The 23,889-nt window shown below is 43.6% G+C and overlaps 1 protein-coding gene across 1 annotated transcript in view; it reads left to right on the top strand.

The window, feature by feature from the left end:
• Positions 1-21,960, top strand: part of LOC124594463 (protein Wnt-11b-2-like) — a gene marked incomplete at its 5' end in the record, with an annotated part of 200,194 nt that extends 178,234 nt beyond the window's left edge. Inside the window, one exon of the mRNA XM_047132839.1 lies at positions 21,148-21,960. Within this exon, the coding sequence (XP_046988795.1) occupies positions 21,148-21,322 (175 nt within the window). The remainder of the gene's footprint in view (positions 1-21,147) is intronic.
• Positions 21,961-23,889: the final 1,929 nt, after the last annotated feature.

The raw sequence follows: 23,889 nt of genomic DNA, 5'->3' as shown, positions 1-23,889 counted from the left end.
GCCAAGACACAGCACATAACAGGTTACAGTTTGTCGCCAAATCGAAACGGGCTATACTCGTCAGCGAAGAGTGAGAGAGCTTTGGCAAGCCCCATTTATTAACATGTGACAAATTTCACTCACATAGACACCGAGCTAGTAAAAATTGCTGGGTCATCTTTCGTAAATCCGAATGCAACTCCCCATTACACCTCACCCAAATGCGAAACTTTGTGTAATACTGAGTATGTTCAGCCCAGTTGTCAATCGTGTGATTATATGTATATTGAAGGGGAGGGGAGGGGAAAGGAAAGGAAAAGGAAAAGGAAGAGGAAGAGGAAGAGGATTACTGATGTAAGCTGCATCGGGAGTCAGCGGCGATGAGTGAAAGTGTTTACCGGACTGGAATTTGAGCCCGGGATCTCCTGCATACTTTCGGACAGACACCACGCATTCATACACTTAAACGCCACAGAAACTGGTATAGCATGCGCATTGAAATACAGAGATATGTAAACAGGCAGAGTACCGCGCTGAGGTCGGCAACGCCTATATAAGACAACAAGTGTCTGGCGCAGTTGTTAGATCGGTTACTGCTGCTACAATGGCACGTTATCAAGATTTAAGTGAATTTGAACGTCGCGTGATAATCGGCACACGAGCCATGGGACACAGTTATCTCCGAGGTAGCGAAAAAGTGGGGATTTTCCCGTACGACCACTTCACGAGTGTCCTGAGAATATCAGGAATCCGGTAAAACATCAAATCTCCGTCATCGCTGTGGCCGGAAAAAGATCCTGCAAGAACGGGACCAACGACGACTGAAGAGAATCGTTCAACGTGACAAAAGTGCAACCCTTCCGCAAATTGCTGCAGATTTCAATGCTGGGGCATCAACAAGTGTCAGCGCGCGAACTCTTCAACGAAACATCATCGATACAGGTTTTCTGAGCCGAAGTCCCACTCGTGTACCCTTGATGACTGCACGACAAGAAGTTTTAAGCCTCGTCTGGACCCGTCAACACCGACATTGGACTGTTGATAACTGGAAACAAGTTGCCTGGTCGGACGAGCCTCGTTTCAAATTGTATCGAGCGGATGGACGTGTACGGATATGGAGACAATCTCATGAATCCATGGACCCTGCATACCAGCAGGGGGCTATCCAATCTGGTGGAGGCTCTGTAATGATGTGGGGCGTGTGCAGTTCGAATGATATGGGGCCCTGATACGTCTAGATACGTCTCTGACAGCTGATACATATGTAAGCATCCTGTCTGATCACCTGAATCCATTCACGTCCATTGTGCAGTTCGCCGGCAATTCCAGCAGGATAATGTGACACCCCACACGTCCACAATTGCTACAGAGTTACTCCAGGAACACTCTTCTGAGTTTAAACTTTTCCACTGGCCACCAAACTTGCCAGATGTGAACATTATTGAGCATATCTAGGATGCCTTGCAACGTGCTCTTCAAAAGAGATCTCCACTCCCTCGTACTCTTACAGATTTATGGACAGCTCTGCATGACTCATGGTGTCATTTTCCTCCAGCACTATTTCCGACATTAGTCGAGTCCATGCCACGTCGTGTTGCGGCTCTTCTGCGTGCTCGCGGGGGCCCTGCACAATATTGGGGAGGTGTACCAGTTTCTTTGGCTCTTCAGTGTGTAATTGATTTGCCTAGCTGTACAATGGACCCACCTTCTTCAGTGCGAATGCACAAGTACGTCCGACCTCCTGCAGCAATCTTGGAGTAGTGAGCATGGAGGAAATGGACGGGGACTGCAGAAGGTGGCGCCCGGTGGGAGTGTGTGTCGGCCGTGAGGCGTTCCAACATAGTTCTCGCAGTCGCGCTGACACTGTGTCCTGGATGGCGCAATGGTTAACGCACCTGCCTAGTAATCTGGAGATCCCGGGTTCGAATCTCGGCCTGGTACACATTTCCACTCGCCGCGGCTGATTCCGCATTATGTCACGATGCAGCTAACGTCAGTAATCACTTCCCTTCCCTTCCCTTTCTCTCCATCCCCCCCCCCCTCCACCTTCAATTTACTTACAATGTATCACAGCTGCGGACCCCGAATGGTGTCTGTTCTTTCGGACATGTCCGAAAGGACAGGCACCAAGCATTCATATAATCGTGTGATTGTTGCCACATGTTTCGGGACCATATTATCCCATTCTCAAGTGCTTAAAATTTTTTATGCCACTATGCCGTGTCACAACTTAAAAACAAGCTGCACAAATGCATTGTCAACACAAACCATAAAACATCACAAGCCGGTGCGTCCACCGTTTCTGAGGTACAGTTGCACCATGGTTTATGGTTTGAGTTGCCACTGCATGTGTGCAGTTTGTTTTTAAGCTGTGATGAGGCCTAATGGTATAAAAAAAATTTAAGCGCTTGGAAATGGGCTGAATGTCCTCAATATTGCTTGAATAACAGTTGTATGACGGCTTCACATCAGAAATCTTCGTGTATTGTTGTTGTGAACTGTGCTCACAAATCTGAGAGTATCCAAGGGGCAAAAACTAATATCGAATGCAAGCTAGTAGACAGCAATTTAAGGGCATCCCAATGGTGATGGAGCTCTGTAGCATCCTTGTGTGGTCTAGCGATAGAAGACACACGGCCGCTCACTACACTAGTTGCAAGGAGAAAAATGGCTCTGAGCACTACGGGACTTAACATCTGTGGTCATCAGTCCCCTAGAACTTAGAAGTACTTAAACTTAACTAACCTAAGGACATCACACACACCCATGCCCGAGGCAGGATTCGAACCTGCGACCGTAGCGTCGCGTGGTTCCAGACTGTAGCGCCTAGAACCGCTCGGCCACTAGCGGCCGGCTGCGAGGAGAAAGTGCTACTTGTACGGACAACGTTCCCTGCTGGACTCACGCAGCGTTGTACGAAGTATCTTTTTCGAACTGCAGATGAGATACAAATACCGCATACAACTTTAAAGTGTGTGGCGGAGAGTACTTCTGGTGCCATAATCAACCTCCACCTGATTCATTTAAAATGCCGCGTAAAATGAAGCACTTCGAGTAGCTCTCCATATGAGCTTCAGTATCTACAATTTTCCTGTCATGGTCATTTCACGAGATGTAAGCTCACTGGAACAAATATCAGTCACTTCCTGAAAATAGCACAATGGTCGCTTTGGAGATATTTAGATTATTTAGAATTACTACGAGATGGTCATATTAGTGACGTGGTGAGTGTGTGCCACTCCTTTGTCTGGGGGCAGAATAGTACGATGCGTCCACGTGGAGACTTGACAGAATGGCAGAAAGGAGTTGTTTTGTTTGGACGTAGACATCACCACACCTTTGACTGAGTGACTGGTTCATTCACTCGATCAATCATTCATTCATTCATTCATTCATTCAGTCATCATGTACTGTAGATCCATCAAGGAGGAGGACCTTCAGGGATGCGAATGAAGTTACGCAGTTCGATGGTCTATCAACACGGACTGTCCAGCCCTCTACAAGGAATGGTGTACCACTACCACCCACGTAACACAGGGTAAGAACAAGGTCGTAAAAAGATCCTGACAGGCCGGAGACGAGAGTAACGACTTGTCAGTGGAAATTTGTTTCAAATCCGACACTTATTGCTGCTGTCTGTGGCTGCAGATTCATCTCAGCAACTACCTGGATATTGCGAAGGGAACTGCATATAGTCGACATTTGGAGCTGGCTACATCAAAAAAGAGGCCTTTGATCACAAAGACACAGAAACTGCACGTCTTCAGTGGCAAAATGGATAGTACCTGATGGCATGTAGTGTGCCCCAGTTTCGCCTCTCTTCAGATGATACTCAGATTCAGATGTGTGTGGATTCCTATGGGACCAAACTGCTGAGGTCATCGGTCTCTAGATTTACACACTACTTAAACTACACATGCCTGAGGGAGGACTCTAACCTCCAGTGGGAGGGGCAGAACAGATGATGCTAGGAGTCGAGTATGTTAACGTCCCCATAGGGCGTTTAACCCCCTGTGTGTGAAGGGTGTATTTCAAGCTGGCGATGGTGTTTTCCGTACCCTCACTTGGGTCCGCTCACTCTGGTTAGCCGTGGACAAGAACCAAGATATACAGGGCGAACTTTGATAAAACCGACAATCTGCAGGGACGGATTCCTGATTGGAAATGGAGGAAAAAAGTCCTATGAACGTGTGTCTGGAAATCGACGGTGTGCGTGCAACGACAGCAAATCGTCCCGGAACATAGTACAGAGCTGCATCGCATCCACTTCGCAACATATATTTAAAGTGGCCTCTGTGGAACGCAATGCACGCGCTCACATGACGCATCATGGATTGCCGCACTCTTTCGCACTTTGCGGCCTCTCCCCGAATAACATCACAAGTATCGTGAACATGCTGTCGAATGGACTGCACATTAGGAACTGGTTCAGCATACACAACGCTCCGGGTCCTGTCGAACGTCCGGAGAAGACGTAATTGAGGTGTCGGCGAACTGTAATGCGGAAGTGGAATGGTGCTCCGCCATGCAGAAGTCAGATAGCCTGTCGCAAGCAGCCCAGACAGACTATTCCGCACGAAGTTCAGGTACTTTCCTCCGTCGAGGAGTTGTAGAATAATAACCGGTCTAAGTGTATAGTAGCCAAGCTTCCCTGCCCACACATCAACGCTGAACTGATGCTGGTGAGATGTTTCAATCATTCCCCGAGGATTGTCTGTGGCCCACAGCCGACAATCATACAGACTGATGATGCCAGTTCTGGTAACGGTTGCTTTGTCGGTAAAAAGGACTGATGATAGGAACCCATAATTGTGATCGTACTGTGGCTTGCACCATGTTGGCGTGCCACATACTGGAGCTTGTTCTAGGGTTCGTCTCCTATCCTATAGAACCCAGTCCTCCAAATCTGGTGTACGAACAGTCCGTCGCCTCCCTGCACGTTCGTCTTCCAAAAAAGAGCCATAATCACCCAAACGCCCAAAAATGGCTTGAAATGTTGTGTAATGTGGTTGGTGTCTGTGACGGTACTTGTTTTGGTATAGCTCTGCTGCATCTCGATTGTTTCCATCTGCTTGGCCGAACACAACCACCGCCTCGGCTTGTTCCACACATGAATACCGGACCAGTGCCTCCAATGAACTCTCGCTTGACGCCACTGAAGTCACCAATGGCGGTGATTTGCGGTCAGTGGAGCGCACGCTGAAGAGGCGTCTGGCTCGGAGCTGTTCTTGAAGTAACCGATTTGACACAGTTCTTTGTGTCACTGTGGTGACAACTGAGCTCAAATTGCTGCCGTCGATGCGTACGAAGCGCCAGAGGCATGCATCGAACTTTATGGTCTTCCCTCTTGGTAGTGCCACGTAGCCGTCCAGAACTCTGTCTTCTTGCGACTGTACTTTCTCGTTATCACCATTTCCAGCAATCTCGTACAGTGGCTGCATTCCTGCCCCGTCTTTCTGCAGTATCGCAGAAAGAACATCCAGCTTCCCGTAGCCAGATTACACGACCTCATTCATAGTCAGTGAGGTGTTCATAAAGGCGTCTGTCTCGTGTTAAAGGCGTTCTTGACTAGCATCGACTCACCATGTCCAGTCTCAAACGTAACTAACGCTCACGACCGTTACAACGTGTACTTGAAGCAAACATGATTTACAGCTCATGGTGGCACTACTAGCGCCACTCTTCGCGACTGGCGCGAAAATTGAATAGACATCATCTTTAAGATGTAAGTACATCAAAAAAAGTTTTGCATCACCCCAGTTCTCACAACTCCTGAAGATAGACGTTGACTATGGATATTGTATCACAGACACAGACCTAGACCCTTTGACTGTTCAGAGATGTCACTAAACCCGCCCAATTATGTAAACAACCATGCGTGAGCAACGTCTATTAGACGGAGGGGAGCCGACAGCCGATCAGTTCCAGTTATTCCACCAGGAAGGAAGTACACAGCTCGTCTTGTCTGTAGTTCAACCACGCCTCAACGGTCAATACCGCGGTTCGCTCGCGTCCGCATTGTTACTTTGTGCCAGGAAGGGCTCTCAACAAGGGAAGTGTCCAGGCGACTAGGAGTGAACCAAAGCGATGTTGTTCAGACATAGAGGAGATACCGAGATACAGGAACTGCCGATGACATGCCTCGCTCAGGCCGCCCAAGAGCTACTACTGAAATAGGTGACGGATTATGACCAGAGGATCCCAAGAGAGCAAAGCCACCATGTTGAATAATGCTTTTCGTGTGGCCACAGGACGTCGTGTTGCGACTCAAACTGTGCACAGTAGGGTGCATCATGCGCAACTCTCTCCCGACGTCCATGGCGAGGTCCATCTTTTCAACCACATCACCATGCAACGCAGTACAGGTGGGCCCAACAACATGCCGAATGGACCACTCAGGATTGGCATCACATTCTCTTCGCCGATGAGTGTCGCATATGCCTTCAACCAGTGTTTGGAGGCAAGCCGGTTAAGCTGAACGCCTTATACACGCTGTCCAGCGAGTGCAGTAAGGTCAAGGTTCCCTGCTGTTTTGGGGTGGCATTATGTGAGGCCGATGTACGCCGCTAGTGGTCGTGCAAAGCGCCGTAACGGCTGTACGATATGTGAATGCCATCCTCCGACCGATAGTGCAACTGTGACGGCAGTATATTGGCGAGGCATTCGTTCTTCGTGGACTGACAATTCGCGCTCCCATCGTGCACATCTTGTGAATGACTTCCTTCAGGATAACGACATCGCTCGACTAGAGTGCCCAGCATGTTCTCCAGACATGAACCCTAACGATTATGCCTGGGATAGATTGAAAAGGGCTGTTTATGGACGACGTGACCCACCAAGCACTCTGAGGGATTTGCACCGCATAGCCGTTGAGGAGTGGGACTATCTGGACCAACAGTGCCTTGATGAACTTGTGGATAGTATGCCACGACGAATACAGGCGTGCATCAATGCAAGAGGACGTGCTACTGGGTATTAGAGGTACCAGTGTGTACAGCAGTCTGGACCACCAATTCTGAAGGTCTCGCTTTATGGTGAACATGCAATGTGTGCTCTTCATGAGCAATAAAAAGGGCAGAAATGTTTATGTTGATCTCTACTCCAATTTTCTGTACAGGTTCCCGAACTGTCGGAACCGAGGTGATGCAAAACTTTTTTTTATGTGTGTGTAGAAACACTCCTACCAACTTCGTTTACGTCGAGCAACTCCTTGGTGTTGCGATTTTTGTCCCCCAGAGTATTTCAGCTAAAATTTAAGACATATAGAAAGCGTTTCTGAAGAAGAGAAATTTGTTAACATCGAGTATAGATTTAAGTGTCAGGAAGTCATTTCTGAAAGTATTTGTATGGAGTATAGCCATGTATGGAAGTGAAACATGGACGGTAAATAGTTTAGACAAGAAGAGAATAGAAGCTTTCGAAATGTGGTGCTACAGAAGAATGCTGAAGATTAGATGGGTAGATCACATAACTAATGAGGAAGTATTGAATAGGATTGGGGAGAAGAGAAGTTTGTGGCACAACTTGACCAGAAGAAGGGATCGGTTGGTAGGACATGTTCTGAGGCATCAAGGGATCACCAATTTAGTATTGGAGGGCAGCGTGGAGGGTAAAAATCGTAGAGGGAGACCAAGAGATGAATACACTAAGCAGATTCAGAAGGATGTAAGTTGCAGTAGGTGCTGGGAGATGAAGTAGTTTGCACAGGATAGAGTAGCATGGAGAGCTGCATCAAACCAGTCTCAGGACTGAAGACCACAACAACAACAACAACAATGTAGTAGATGAAGAATCCTTCCTGGTGCTTTTTTTTTTTTTGTTTTTTTTTTTTTTTTGGCTGGCTGTGCATTTACGGTACGAGGCGACTTGAGGCAGACACGCACGGTGGTCAAGAGACGTCCGTGAGGCGCTGCCCGCTAGGGCGGAGCACTGTTTGGCTTCGTGCCCTGGGCAGATCGCGGCGGTGCGAGAGACCACTGAAGAGGTGGCTCGGAGGCGGGAATGCATCTCTGAACATGCCGTGCGCACACACGGGCGGCGGGGCAGCGTCTCTGGCGCGCTGTGCAAACGACTCGGGCCGTGAACCGGAGCAGCGGCGGCCGCGCAGGTGTTTGCCGGCGACCAACTCCCTGGGACAACACGGCTCGCCGTTTCGCAACGCGCGGCCACACGGCTCCGGTGAAGAGCACTCAGTGCCACCTACCAATATACCCCTCGCTCTTCTAGCCAGCTAGTGGAGGCCGTCCTCAGTGAAAGCGAAGAAAAAATTGCAGGGCCTTTCGAATGTAATGAACAGTCTAATGAGTACAGACTATGGATTGAGAGTAAATCGAAGAAAAAAAAAATGGTTCAAATGGCTCTGAGCACTATGGGACTTAACATCTGAGGTCATCAGTCCCCTAGAACTTGGAACTACTTAAACGTAACTAACCTAAGAACGACACACACATGTATGCCCGAGGCAGGATTCGAACCTGCGACCGCAGCGATCGCGCGATTCCAGACTGAAGCGCCTAGAACCTCTCGGCCACTCCGGCCGGCAAACCGAAGAAAGGTGAGAGTATACAGCAGTAGCAGAAATGAGTTTGGAGCTGAACTAAACGTTAAAACTGGTGACCAAGTAGGCAAAGCAGCTCATGGCGGACGAAGCAAGGGCAGGATTGTCAGAAGTTTCCCCAAGTAAATTCTCCGATATTTCTCTCATTTCCAGACAAGTTTTTGCATTTCTTCTGACAAATTTTGAGATCTCAAAAATATCTGAGAAAAAACCTTAAGTACTAACATCAACATCTTTTGTAATGAACCTCTTTTAGACGAAGAAAACAAGCCAAATTGGTATGTGTGTTTCATTAAGACTACGAAACGCATTACGTGACAAAAATACGCATCTCCTTGGAGTCACAATACAGATTTAAAATACCTTCCCTTTTTTCAGAAATAACCTCAGAAAAATAGTAGACCTCTTGAAATAAGTGTATAGTGAAGAGTTGTGTAAACCAACACTATAGGTGACCGCCAATTAAATGTTGCTTCTACTATGTTCGTTATTGTCGGTAATTACCTATTGTGTTATGTCTATTATTTTGCGGGTATTGTGTGATTTTTCTTTCGAGAAATATATGAGTACGTAGCGTACAAACCGCCAGCGACTGCCACTATTTTCTTCTTCTTATCGTCCATACTTTCTAATACATAAACTACTTTCGAAGTGCCAAAATTGTAACATCCCCACTATATATATATATATATATATATATATATATATATATATATATATATATATATATATATATATATAACATTCAGATTTAGTGTAACATCCCAACAGACAAAATATATAATTCACATTTTTAGCGTAACCTACCAACAGATAAATTTCGTAACTTACCAACAGTTTATTATTCCGTAACCTCACAATAATAACGTGACTAACCTCTCAATAAAATTGTGGGTCACTTATAACCTTTCAATAACTGACTGTGAATCTAAACTGGTAAATTTGGACGGCAGCAGTGCTGCGTCATGGCCCTGAAAGATCATTCTGAATAAATTGAAAATTCTTACCTCAATAAAGTCACCGGATAACGCATATATATCTGCTCCTATAAGAGATTTTTCTGGCACAGCCCAGTGCAATGCTGGCCGATAGATTTGTCATATATATAAAAAAAACTGATTTTTCTTTACAATAATCGAGATGACCATGGATTAGAGAAATTAGTAAATTCTTTAAATTGAGATGCATTATTATCAGAAAGATTAATTTACGAAATTTTTTTTAAACATTTACATGGGACTTGATATAAGAATACTACATATGCGCGACGCTGCTTTTACCTTATACTGCATTGCTCAGGCACCCCACGACCGGCCCAGCCAACTCCACACACACAACTGCTCTCTACTACTACTCCTACTGCCACACAGTTCGTACTGCATACAACACTGCTCTATGGTCTGAGATTCTCTTATAGCTTACATATCGCAGGCAGCGCGTGTGCAATCCATCGAAATTACATCTGCTCGAGTGCGCTAGCAAAAAATTCCTTAGTCATGGACCTCTTACAAAATGTACTACAGTAAGTAAGTAAGTAAGCCTACAAAACGCCGCACTGTACAATGTACTCGTGGTGAGACAGTTGCAGTTTCTGAAATCTATCGCCCGTTGTCTCTGGCCTGCCGAGGGGCACCGCAGTCCTAGGCGCATGGATAAACCACGAAAATCCGCCGCATTAGGCCACACACACACAAAGACCCGACCTGCGGACAGTTCGGTGAGACTAGATCCGGCGGGTAGGGCCTGCACATCAGAGGGAACCAAATGGCTTCAGATCGGCAGGCCCGATCCGCTACACACCCGCAGAAATGGCCTTCGGTTTTGCCCCCTCGCGGAAATCCACTCGTGTGGCCAGCTATTCACGTGTCACAGACACCACGTTGGTGAAATGAGGCCTCGGTGATCAATCCATGCGACAGATAACTTGCGCGAATACTTCGAGAATCAATACTGATGAGGATAGGCAGCAACTCACCGTAAAGATGATCGCTGAACGGCAGACAGACACGTAGAAAAGACAATCACACTCTCAGAACTAAATTTTCGGCCATATCATTTGTCAGGAAACGAAAGCACACACACATTCGGACAATCACTCGCACACAACTCGTGCACACATACCCGCCGTCTCCAGCCGCTGTGTCTACAGCCTCTGAGAATCAAATCCAAACAAACCACGCCTCTCTCCCTCTCGTCGGCAGGCCACGCTAGCGGCAAGAAGTGTGGAAGCAACGACTGAAAGCTGAGGGCAATGGTAGGAAGGGGAGAGGCAGTAAGAATAAGAGAGCAGAGAAGTAGCGCACGTACTCAGCTGCGCCCAGCCAGCGATGATGCATGATATCTCAGTAAACAAACTATTTCTTCTACTGAGATAAAAATGACGTTTTTCCAGTGTTTTTTTTTCAAATTTCCCTGATTTCCCTGACATGTTTGAAATTCCCTGATTTCCAGAACTTGTGGCAACCCTGAAAGCAGACTATCATAGCTTAAGACGACATTCCTAGCCAAAGGTCTACTATTATCAGACACAGTCCTTAATTTGAGGAAAAAATTTCTGAGTACGCACATTGAAGCACAGCATTGCCCAGAAGTGAATCAAAGACTGGGGGAAAACCGGAAGAGTATACAATCGAAGCATCTGAGAAGTGGTGCTACAGAAGGATGTTGAAAATTACACTGATAAGATTATAAACGAGGAGGTTCTCCCCAGAATCTGCAAGGAAAGGAACATACGGAGGACACTGACAAGAAGGGACAGGATCAGTGGCGGCTCTTAGGTATACAAGCTGGGTGTTCACAAATTTTTAAATTTAGATAAATATAAGAGTGCGAAATTAATAGCACCTCCTGTGCAACAGTTACGCTTATCAAAGTATTTATACAACTTCAGCCGCAGTCAATACTAATAATATGCATAACTTGTCTGAAAAAAGGAAGAATCGTTTTTGTTTTGTATATAATACAATTTATGGCAAGAACGGAATAATGTTTGAACTTTCTCTACTCTGTTTCGCATTTTTGTGTAAGTCGGAGTTTTCGTGCTTTTTTATTCTTTCAGATACATGTACAAGATCCCCAACTCGTGTATTACACTCCTGGAAATGGAAAAAAGAACACATTGACACCGGTGTGTCAGACCCACCATACTTGCTCCGGACACTGCGAGAGGGCTGTACAAGCAATGATCACACGCACGGCACAGCGGACACACTAGGAACCGCGGTGTTGGCCGTCGAATGGCGCTAGCTGCGCAGCATTTGTGCACCGCCGCCGTCAGTGTCAGCCAGTTTGCCGTGGCATACGGAGCTCCATCGCAGTCTTTAACACTGGTAGCATGCCGCGACAGCGTGGACATGAACCGTATGTGCAGTTGACGGACTTTGAGCGAGGGCGTATAGTGGGCATGCGGGAGGCCGGGTGGACGTACCGCCGAATCGCTCAACACGTGGGGCGTGAGGTCTCCACAGTACATCGATGTTGTCGCCAGTGGTCGGCGGAAGGTGCACGTGCCCGTCGATCTGGGACCGGACCGCAGCGACGCACGCCAAGACTGTAGGATCTTACGCAGTGCCGTAGGGGACCGCACCGCCACTTCCCAGCAAATTAGGGACACTGTTGCTCCTGGGGTATCGGCGAGGACCATTCGCAACCGTCTCCATGAAGCTGGGCTACAGTCCCGCACACCGTTAGGCCGTCTTCCGCTCACGCCCCAACATCGTGCAGCCCGCCTCCAGTGGTGTCGCGACAGGCGTGAATGGAGGGACGAATGGAGACGTGTCGTCTTCAGCGATGAGAGTCGCTTCTGCCTTGGTGCCAATGATGGTCGTATGCGTGTTTGGCGCCGTGCAGGTGAGCGCCACAATCAGGACTGCATACGACCGAGGCACACAGGGCCAACACCCGGCATCATGGTGTGGGGAGCGATCTCCTACACTGGCCGTACACCACTGGTGATCGTCGAGGGGACACTGAATAGTGCACGGTACATCCAAACCGTCATCGAACCCATCGTTCTACCATTCCTAGACCGGCAAGGGAACTTGCTGTTCCAACAGGACAATGCACGTCCGCATGTATCCCGTGCCACCCAACGTGCTCTAGAAGGTGTATGTCAACTACCCTGGCCAGCAAGATCTCCGGATCTGTCCCCCATTGAGCATGTTTGGGACTGGATGAAGTGTCGTCTCACGCGGTCTGCACGTCCAGCACGAACGCTGGTCCAACTGAGGCGCCAGGTGGAAATGGCATGGCAAGCCGTTCCACAGGACTACATCCAGCATTTCTACGATCGTCTCCATGGGAGAATAGCAGCCTGCATTGCTGCGAAAGGTGGATATACACTGTACTAGTGCCGACATTGTGCATGCTCTGTTGCCTGTGTCTATGTGCCTGTGGTTCTGTCAGTGTGATCATGTGATGTATCTGACCCCAGGAATGTGTCAATAAAGTTTCCCCTTCCTGGGACAATGAATTCACGGTGTTCTTATTTCAATTTCCAGGAGTGTAGTTAACGAATTAACTTCTGAGCTGAAAATCAGGCATTCTTACGTTGCATCGACACAACTTACGTGTACACTTCTTTGTTAAATGTTCACTTGTAGTCACGCTTATTTGATCTCGCCACTTCCTCAGACAATGGATCTGGTCTGGAATGCACAAGGTTCTTTGCGGCTAATTTTTCCTGGTAATTTTCTTTTCTGTTAGCGCTTAATTCAGGTTCAACAGAGTTCGCGTTGACACTCCACAGAAAAGTCGATTCGTGCACAGTAGACAACGAACTCCAAACACAAAGAGCCGTTTGCGAAAATTATTAAATTCAACTAGTATTATCTACCAACAAGCTCACTTGGGTGGAATACAAATGAGGCACTGAGAGCCATAAGGACACCGTCTTCGACTGCCCACAGTTATGTGAATATCAGAGAAACCAGTGAGGCAGCTTTTCGTGAATGCTCAGATATACATAAAATGCGGGCCTACTGTACAGATAAACCGAATCACCATAGGATCAATAGATGTCAGAAGCATGGATAAATGCTACAGTCTCTTAATCGACGATGATGTGCTATATTGTTCTCAGCATCTCAAATGGATTACTCTAGGATAAAATCCAAAATTTAATGTCCTGTATCTCATTCAGAATCCCACAAAATAGGTTTTTCTATCAGTACAACTACAACATATACTGACGTCCGATCTAATTTTACAATACACAATGAATGAATTCGCATATCTGTGGGGTGTAGCACTACCGCCTTGCAGGATTTATGCAAGCGAAAGTAGACAAAAACCTACTGCAGCTTACTACCACCTGGTGGCACTGACGTAAACTTGCAGCTGAGTGAACCGTGCTCATTGTTTGGCTCTGAGCACTATGGGACTTAACATCTGAGGTCATCAGTCCCCTAGAACTTAGAACTGCTTAAACCTAACTAACCTAAGGACATCACACACATCCATGCCCGAGGCAGGATTCGAACCTGCGACCGTAGCAGTCGCGCGGTTCCGGACTACAGCGCCTAGAACCGCATGGCCACCGCGGCCGGCTGTTCGTTGTTTATCAAATCCGTATGTATATGGCCCGTAAAGCATTTACGTCACGCCAGTTGCGCATGCGCAGAAGCTCCTCAAAATGTGCACAAGGGAAGGTGTGCTCGCGACCCTGATTCCAAGTTTCACCGAGTCTAGAGCAGCACTATGTAGCACAGCGCAGTAGATGTAGCGCCGTGTATTTCAGGTTACCGCATCTACATTGCGTTTAACAGTATTCAAAGAAAAGTAACCAACAACTCCTCAAGGTGCCAAAAATTAGGGTTTTCATGTGCTCTTTCCCAGAAGCCACTAATGGACAGCATGGTAGGCCATGTGTTTAGACATCAGGGAATTATTTCCCTGATACTAAGAGCTGTAGAGGGTAAAAACCGCAGGGGAAGATAGAGGTTGGAATATATCCAACAGATAATTGAGGACGCTGAATGCAAGAGCTACTCTGAGATGAAGTTGGCGTACTGCATCAAACCATTCAGAAGACCGATGACCCCAAAAAATAGCAACACAAAAAAAGCTCATCGAAGCGTAAACTTTACGTCGCAGTGGCATCAAGAAACTTTTAAAGTTTCCAACTCATTATGGAAACTGGGGGAACTGGACAATGAAGTATAAATACTCTAGTTCATTATGTAGATTTTCTAAACTTTTTCAAACATCTGTAAAACACTGTTGTCTGTTACTTTCCTTCATCTACATACACAGTGTGTATCATGAACACAGATAGCGTTTCTATGCGTATGTTGTGATGCACCCAGTGTGGTGATGTAATGGTTAGGACATCGTACTCATTTTCAGAAAGAATCATCGCATGAATTTACTTCGCAATTGACTCAAAAGTTTGAGGTGATTGCCAGGCAGTTTCCCGAGCAATATTGCTTCTTCTATCCTTGCCCATTTTATCACACTCCGTCTGCCTTCCATCTCTAACACCTCATTCTAACATTTACTTCCCTTATTTAGATTTCTCTTCTTATACCTGTATTTCAAATATTGCCAGTCTATTAAGTAAACACATTTAGAAGCCTTGAAATCGGAAGCGGCTCAGTAAATCACTGGGGTTGCGCTGCTTATCCCCGCTTGTTCAATAATCGCCGAAAGCTCGCGGATGCCTCTCGATAACGCACCAGGTGTGATCCAGATGACCTCAGACGTCCTCACCTCTGTTGAATGTTCACCAAAACAATCTTGACACAGTTTGAGAACAATAGGGTGGTATATTACATGTAAGCTGATAAACTGACTATATGAGTCACCAACAGGTCGCAGTAAGGTAGAAGAAACACCAGCGATTGCCTTCTATCAGCAGCCTATATCTCACCCTTCTGGTATGAACTGTCCATCGACCCTTTGACATTCTGATATATGTGTACCCTTCCATCCTCATACAGTAACAAACAGGACGGTCAGAAACAGTATGAAAAGCTTGTAAGGGTGCTCCAGGTTAGGTTGTGCTGCGATATAATTGTTAAGAAAAAAAAATCGATATGTTGCGCAGTTTCCGATTCTAGTAGCATTGAAGTTCAGGTGCGTCCTACATGATGCATTTTTTTATGTTCAACTGGAAATGGAGGCCGCCTTAGATGGGAATCTTTGCGCTTTTTCGCAGACGACAGGCAGCTGGGACCCATATGTGTGACTGTGTACTGTGTTGAGACGAAGCTGTAGAGCGATTTATGTATAACAGTGTCAGTTGACTCCAAAGGAACCACACGTAAGTCTGTAGATGACTACAGACAAAGAAGAAAGTCGTGCAGAATGGCAATTCTGAAGACTGTTTCAATAAAAATTCGAGTGGTTTCGCTGAGCGTCACGGTTAGATAGAAAGTTTCCGATCATATTTCTGTAAGGAATAAGATACCGTAAGTTTCAAAATAGGAAAGCTGAGAAGAATAGGCCCAAAATTTATGAAAAGTGTACATCAAAACTGTGGACGAACAGTCACGCTATGGCCACTTAAAAGCATAACTGAAGAGTCTGACATCCGAAGAAAACAAGTGATGGGGTATGTGTATCTCCCGAACAAACTACTAAAAATAGAAATGAAGGACCCCGTTGATGCAAAAAATATGAAGCTGAATACAACTTCCATTCTAGTAGATATTGGCGTCTATGAAATTCCCAGATCTGTCGAGTCCGAGGATGTTAATCTTCATATTATATGTCATGATTAAATACAAATGACGCATTGAAAGTAAATTAATCTTCACACAACGACTAAGAACCTGCCACAAGTATTTCTCAGTTTTAGGAATAATTTATTCGTGTTCCGTTATTGTAAGCAAGAGAATAATTGCATGGATATGGAACGAGTCATAATTACACACAAGAACAATACTTATAGATGCTAACACATACAAAATTTAATATTGTATAAGAACAAACTACGCCAATAATGACAAGTTTACCCATTTCCTACAGTTAAAAGAGATATATAACAATCAAATAATAAATTACAATTCTTCCACAATATAAGATTCAAATTTGATAGCATTGAAATGCTTTCATAACTTTAGCTTTAAAATTTTCTTAATGTAACGAAATATTTTCTTAAAAAATTTCGTCACCAATTGCACTACCTTAGGGTTTGAATTTCCAGAAACGCTGAAACACACTTTTTTTTCTTTTTAATTTCTAACCGGGCAATAAATACCTATTGTGATAGAAGTAGCCTTAAAAATTCTTTAGTATGGTAATTATTTTCGAAAAAACTTCCACCCAGTATTTTAATTCATTTGTGGTTGAACTTCCAAAACTGCTTAAAGACGTATTTTTTATCTTCTGACTGAGAAACCAGATACCAGTTTTCGTAGTCTTAAATGATGTGTATAGTATAAGTTCCATACCCTCTCCAAACTTCAGGTTTGTATCGTTCAAGATTTGGGCTGGGCGATGATGAGTCAGTAAATCAGTCTGGCCCTATTTCAACCCCTTAGGAGTGACACCCATGTGTTTTATTTCTAACATAGAAGCTTGCACAATGAAATATTTCCATAAAAACTTTCACCCCCCATAAGATGTTAAATTTCCAAAAATTCTAAAACATATTTCTTTATTTCTGACCAGGAAACCAAACACAAATTTTCGTGGGTCTAGCTTCAAAATTGCCTTAATAGTAACATTTTTCAGAAGAAAAACGCTTCAGCTCCTATTTCACCCCCTTAGGATGTGAATTACAAAATATCCCATCTTAAATGACACCTACAATCTAAGATTCATACCTTTTAGAAATTTCAAGTTTCTGTCCTTAACACTTTGGGCTGGGCGATGAGGAGTCAGTCACGACATTGTCTTTTGTGTATAGATATTTATTAAGGTTTCTGTCAGAGCCGCAAATTATATTTTTATTTGTGACTAGTTCTAACATTTTCATTCATTCTCAAGCCATTAACTACATTAGGATGTATAATGTTATGACAAAATGTGAAATACAAAATTTCCAAACGTAAGTGCACAGATAACAGCGGTGCAATAAATCTTATTACATACCAGAATTTGTAATGCCTAGATAATGCATTTGATTTTATATTAGATCAATATGACAAATGTTACTTGAATGTAGTAAGATTGTCTTGATGCAATTAAAATTTGACAGGTTTTTTCTGTTTATACATAAAAATTTGATGGGTGTCTTCAGTTGTTTGTTGTGTGTCAATATGTGGTCCACATGCTATCTCTCTTAGATCATAATGTTACAACTAAATACAGAGATGCTGTATTGATAAAGGTCTCAGACTTCATTGCACTATTTTATAAACTACTAACGTGTCATAAGCTGACTGCTTTACTGAATCATGAACCATTTTTAAAAAGAACAAAAAAATTGTATTTAAATTCAGATTATTTGTCGGGCACCTTTATCTTCCACATATATCTTTCCCATTCTTCAAGTATGTCTAACTTCATTCCAAGTGTAAAACAGACAACTGAGTTTTTAGTAAACATACACGATGAATCTTAACCATTATTCTGCACAAACACATTGCATTATGTATCTTTTTTAAAGATGTAGAGAATCAGGAAAAATTCCAAAAAAAGTTTTATCGATTACTGGCAAGTGATGGACCACCAGGGTGAATGGCTGCAAAGTGTGATACCTAAGACCTTAATGTAATCAGCTTATACACGACTTCAAAAAGTATATCCCACTGCCAAGTGCCTCTCCTTATGAAATTCACAGATATTTATTTGCTCTACTGACTGACAAAATCACAATAAAAATTAACAGAGCACAAACTTCTCTAAAACTCAAATCAGATTACAAAATGATGCTAACACTGTGGTGTTTTACCAAGAAGTGTGGAAGACTGTGCAGAGAAAGATCAACAAAATCTTCTCATCTGGACAACTTGTGAAATCAAAGCTAACAATACAATGAAATGCCACAAATCATACCAAATTAAGCAGTACAAGTTGTGTGGCAAAATGAGCAAGTAACTAGCTGCTTAGAACATGCATCACACAACAGCAGTTGCAACATGTTTCCCCAAACTCAGCAAACTGTGTGCACATCAGCACCAAACGAGACAGGTGATCCTGGGAGACAGGTGATCCTCACCGTGGGCAGCAATCAAATGGTCACAAAACTCAGATCTCCCTCCACAACTATCTACTTTTAAAACAACAGTTTGGAGGGATGAATCAATGTAGCTGCCAATGTGGCAGATGAGAATATAGATTATATCATGAAAAAACAGGAGAATGCTGCAGGAACTCCCCACTCTTGATATACAAAAATGTACCATAACATATAAGACGTTGGTACTGGGAAGGAGTAGTGCCCCAGCGATTGATCAGCTTCTTCACATCAAGCATGGTGACAGGGTGACTCACTTCAATTAGATACACCAAATTTTGGAGTAAAAGCAAAGGACCTTCCCACACTGGTCAGGCCACGTCTCGTTTCCTGACAGAATATGCAGAAACGTTGGCATCATCTGATCAGGGTTAAGAAAGACACTGGCTCTGTCGACAAAAGCACAAAGCAGGTCGCAACCTCACTTCATTGAAATCTGCCGTGCTGCTAGCGGAGCTTCGAAATTCCTAATGAGATTCACTACTAACAAACAGGATCCAGATACCACACCAGGAGAACACCTTCCAAGTGAGAAAAATGCAAAGCTTCCTTCCTAGAAAATGTGCCTAGTACAATGCAAATAAAATTAACCATGAAAAGGAGACAAAAATGAATCAATATCACATCAATATTCGATAGTGTTGTCACAGTATCACTAACATGAATTCGAATGTCACCGCTTTGGTTATGATTATCAAAGTGCCGATGAAAAAAAACATGTAACTCCACTCTGAACCCAGGACAAGGATGCAAACTCTAAATGAAATTTATATAGTGTATTGCTTTGTGATTGTGCAAATTACAGTTCAGCTCTTACTGCTTCTCAGAATCAGCAGCAAACAACATTAAGGAGTGACTCCATTAGGAAGTGAAAGTAAGACAACCTCTAAAAAGGTCTCCGTAATTTGTACATTATCTACTTTAAAATTATTATTAATGCTCGAGTCTGTTGAATAAATACTTTGAGATGAATTGTACCAGAACATAATTCCCTAAGAAAACAGAGGAAGAAAACAAACAGTAAGCCTGCATCCTTGCCTCCAAATCACACAGATAGGCTAAGTGCAATACATGCCAAACTGATCATTTTTATGAGTTTTGTAGACTCATTTTCAGTTGTTATTCAGCTGGATCTCAAGGAACTTTTCAGCATTTTATTCACTATATGACCATAAAACTCTTGCTTCTGGTCCCATCATAATTCTTGCTTATTAATTTGCAGCTGCCTAATATGAATCTTTGTAAGATTAAATCTTGTACCCTTTGGTTTGAAACCTGTTGTAGGCTACCATCTCGACTATGTCAAGGTAGGATTTGGGCCCTTGAGTAGTATGTTTGCTTCATCAGCATATATTACAGTTTTTAATCATCCTTAAAGTCTTTGGAAGATGATTTTTGTAGGTTAAGAACCCAGTAGGCATACCTTTCCTTGAAGAATCCCAACTGGTATGTTGCTCCAATCCAAAGCTAGTCACATGCCTGTGACAGTCTGTCTGTTTCACTTTCTGTTTTCTGTTCTGAGACCCATAGATCCACACAAGAGGAATGCCTTTAATTCTGTAACCTGTTAACCCTTTCAGTCCCTCTGTATCTTAGCTGCAAAAGAAGTGTTTTTCCCCAATGGAAATCTGAGATGCACATTTGTGAATGTTCAGTCTTTTCATCATGCAAAAGTGCTGCTAACTGTTAGGCATAACTATGAAAATATCAGCAAATCAATGTAGCAGGAGCAGCAGCTCATGACCCTGAGAATACATAGATGTGGTTGGTCTGCTATACTCCACTGTATAACTGAATACTGTTACTGTCATTTTGCGTGGTAATAATGGAACAATCATTTTACTATTTATTGCAATGGAGAATTTTCATAATTAGTTATTTTAGTCCATAAAATGATACCATGTGTACAGAATATGTTTTGAAAATGGGTACACATTTTTGTATAAACCATGCATCTACAAACATTACAAAGATCACCTAAGAGCATTACCACAAAGAAAAATTTACCTTCCTCCAGAAAAAAATCAGGTCTGAAAGAGTTAATTCACGAAGTTCATCTTTGTGTTATGGTAAAACACAGTTATCCTAAATTTCAAATTTATTAGGAATGCTTGCTAGTGTTATTTGTGCTGTTGGTTCTGTTCCACTCGCACTTTTTGACAAAAATTGTCAGTTTTCGCCTATCATTTTAAAATTGCTGTCTTTCGCCACAATTGACAACTGCAACTCCGTTTAGTTACCAGATTTTGCTGTACCTCAGCACAGGCTATTTAAGTGATCATCATACTACAAAATGGTGCATTTCAATCTACCTTGCAAAGATATTGCCTGTATATCACCATTCAGATATGCGAAACATTTTTTCCACCATTTCAAAGACAAGTACATTGTATAGAGAACATAATAAAAAAGTAGTAGTTCTATTTTATAACCCAAATCATAACTTAATTCAGTTTCATTATAATTTTTACTTTTTTTCTGCCAGCAGGATCTGCAACACAACATCCCATGGCTATGATAGTTGCAACGAGATGTGCTGTGGTCGTGGTCACTATACCGTCACTGTGGAGAGGGTGGAACGCTGTCACTGCAAGTATTACTGGTGCTGCTATGTCAAGTGCAAGACGTGTCGGTACTGGGAGGAAGTTCACAGGTGCAACTGACAAACTGATTGTGTGTATTGCCATGTACCTTTTATTTGAAACTGTGTGATGACTTCATGGCAGTCACAATTTTGATGCATGTCCTTCAGTACTGACATATAATGAACACTTAGGAGAAATTTATCACAAGTGAATTTGATGATAAGAGCTCTATTTGAGACTGCATTGAAAGGATGTGGCTAAACTGATTCCATTTGTAGTCACGTCCAGTAAATGCTCTTGGCAACTGAACCAAAATAAACATGATACAATACAAAATATGATCGTCTAAGCAAAAGGAAATAAAACTACGCTGACTGCCTAGCATTGTCTTAACATGTAATATTTTTACTACTTGTAATATTCACAAATTGTGCACCAAACAGATTAGCAGCTGACTTGTGGAACTGATAGTCTACAAAAATGTTCTGGGTGGAGTTAAATTTCTGTTTAATCTACTGTTACATTCAGATATGATTTCAGTAACCACTATTAATCTTGTTTTGCAGTTAACTGTACTACAATATGAATTTAATGTGGCCTTGCTTGATGGGAACAAGACTTGTGCAGCCTGTGATATTCTGATTCAGCTTTCAGCAGTAAATCATTCTGTACATTTTATATATTTTTTAATAATTGTGATGAATTTGTAATAAAACTTATTCATGGGTATTTGACCCACTATTTTAAAAAATACTGCCTACTTTTGCTTTAATGTAAGTACCTTTGGATCCTTGTTGAAAAAAAAATGCTGTTCAATACTGTAATATTGAAGGAAAATATATTTTTATGATGTGAATCTAGTAATTGTGGAACTGTTCCAGTTCATACTATACACTAATGTACGTAAGTCAGACATAACAAAGAAAGAAAATAAGTGTTACAAAACAAGCCAAAGCTTACTCATACAACATGAAGCATAGGGAAGAGTCAAAAACATGTAATTATTGAAGTTCTTCAGTAAGTGCCAGACTAATACTGATCAAGAATCTACCAAACCATCACAGATACCAGATGTGTGACCATCAGTGATCACTGTCAAGGTCTTAAATGCTACTTCCTTAATTGTTGGCCAGTCTGGAACAGGTCATGTGTGAGGATCCAGAGAACAAAAGTGTAGCATGCCTCAGACATGCAAGCACTGTTATCGTGACTTGCACCATATAGAATCTGTTTGCCTACTGCTTATCACTACTCTGGATTTGGGCCAGGATTTGTTCTCAAACAATATTTCTCCCTGCTAACCACAACTCTGCACAAACAATCATTTTTTTACAGTGATACATTAAAACTGCCTCATTATGATTTCAGCCTTGCTTTGATCTGTGAGACAGGTTTAAACTTTATTAACATCCTGTAGCTATCTAGTTTTGCATTTGGAAATATTCTGAGATCTAGCCAATGGCTTGGAAAAGCTACAGGGATAAGAGTAATACACAATTACCGGCCACCTCCTAGTAACTTCCATCGACAATCTCCACAAAAACAAAACATGACCACAGTTTAAGTCAGTACATTAAAACTCTTTATCAACAACGTGGAATGCTGGATTGCTACTCACTGCATAGAGAAGGTATTCAATATCAAACAGGCACACTGAAAAACATTGCTATAAATATTTCAGCTTTCAGAGTAGAAAATTCTCATGCACGCGCACACATGGCCACTGTTGCCACCAGGCACTAGGAACTGGCTGACTGCTGACTGACTGACTGACTGGCTACGTCTGACATTAGCACCAATCTAGCTCAAGGTGGGAAAGGGGTAGGGGCAGCAGGCTAGGGGTGAGAGAAGATGCTAGTTCTGGCTGTTGGAGCCTGCAACAATGTGATGGAGGCAGAAAATAGCTGCATTGTGTCAGCTGTGGATGGAGGGAGGGAGAGGGGAGGAAGGGGAAGGAAGAGGGGGGGGGGGACACAGAGGACAGAAGAAGGAAAGAGAAAAGGACAATACAGGTGTATCGGTGGAATAGAAGGCACATGTAGCATCGTGAGTGTTATCACAGAAGGGGATAGGCAGGTGGAGAGCACGGACTAGTGAAGGCTGAGGTCAGGAGGGTTACAGGAACAAAAGATAGGTTGTCAGGAGAGTTCCCACTTATGCAATTCAGGAAACCCAGTGTTGATGGGAAGAATAAAGATGACACAGGTTGTGAAGCAATCATTAAAATTAAGCTCACCACACTGGATGGCAAGTTCAGCAACTGAGTGGTCCTGCTGCCCCTTGGCAACAATTTGGCAGTGGCCATTCATCCTGAAAGATAGCTTGCTAGTAGTCACGCCCATGTAGAATGCGGCACAATGTTTACAGCTAAGTTGGCAGATTTCACAGGTGGCCCTTGCATTAATGGCATAGAAGATGCCTGGTAACAGGACTAGAAGAGGTGGTAGTGGGAAGATGTAAGGGAGAGGCCTTGCATTTAAGTCTACTGGAGGGATCTGAGCCACGAGGCAAGGGATTAGGAGCAGGAACAGATAAGAACATTGCATAAGTTGAGCGGGTAGCAGGATAGTGAGGAGGATATTTCTTATTTCAGGTCACAACGAGAGGTAGCCGTAATCCTGGCAGAGAAAGTGATTCAGTTGCTC

The sequence above is a fragment of the Schistocerca americana genome, chromosome 2, assembly GCF_021461395.2.
Source record: "Schistocerca americana isolate TAMUIC-IGC-003095 chromosome 2, iqSchAmer2.1, whole genome shotgun sequence".
NCBI lineage: Eukaryota > Metazoa > Arthropoda > Insecta > Orthoptera > Acrididae > Schistocerca > Schistocerca americana.
Note: the sequence above shows the minus strand (reverse complement) of the source record. Positions and strands in the feature narration are given on the sequence as shown.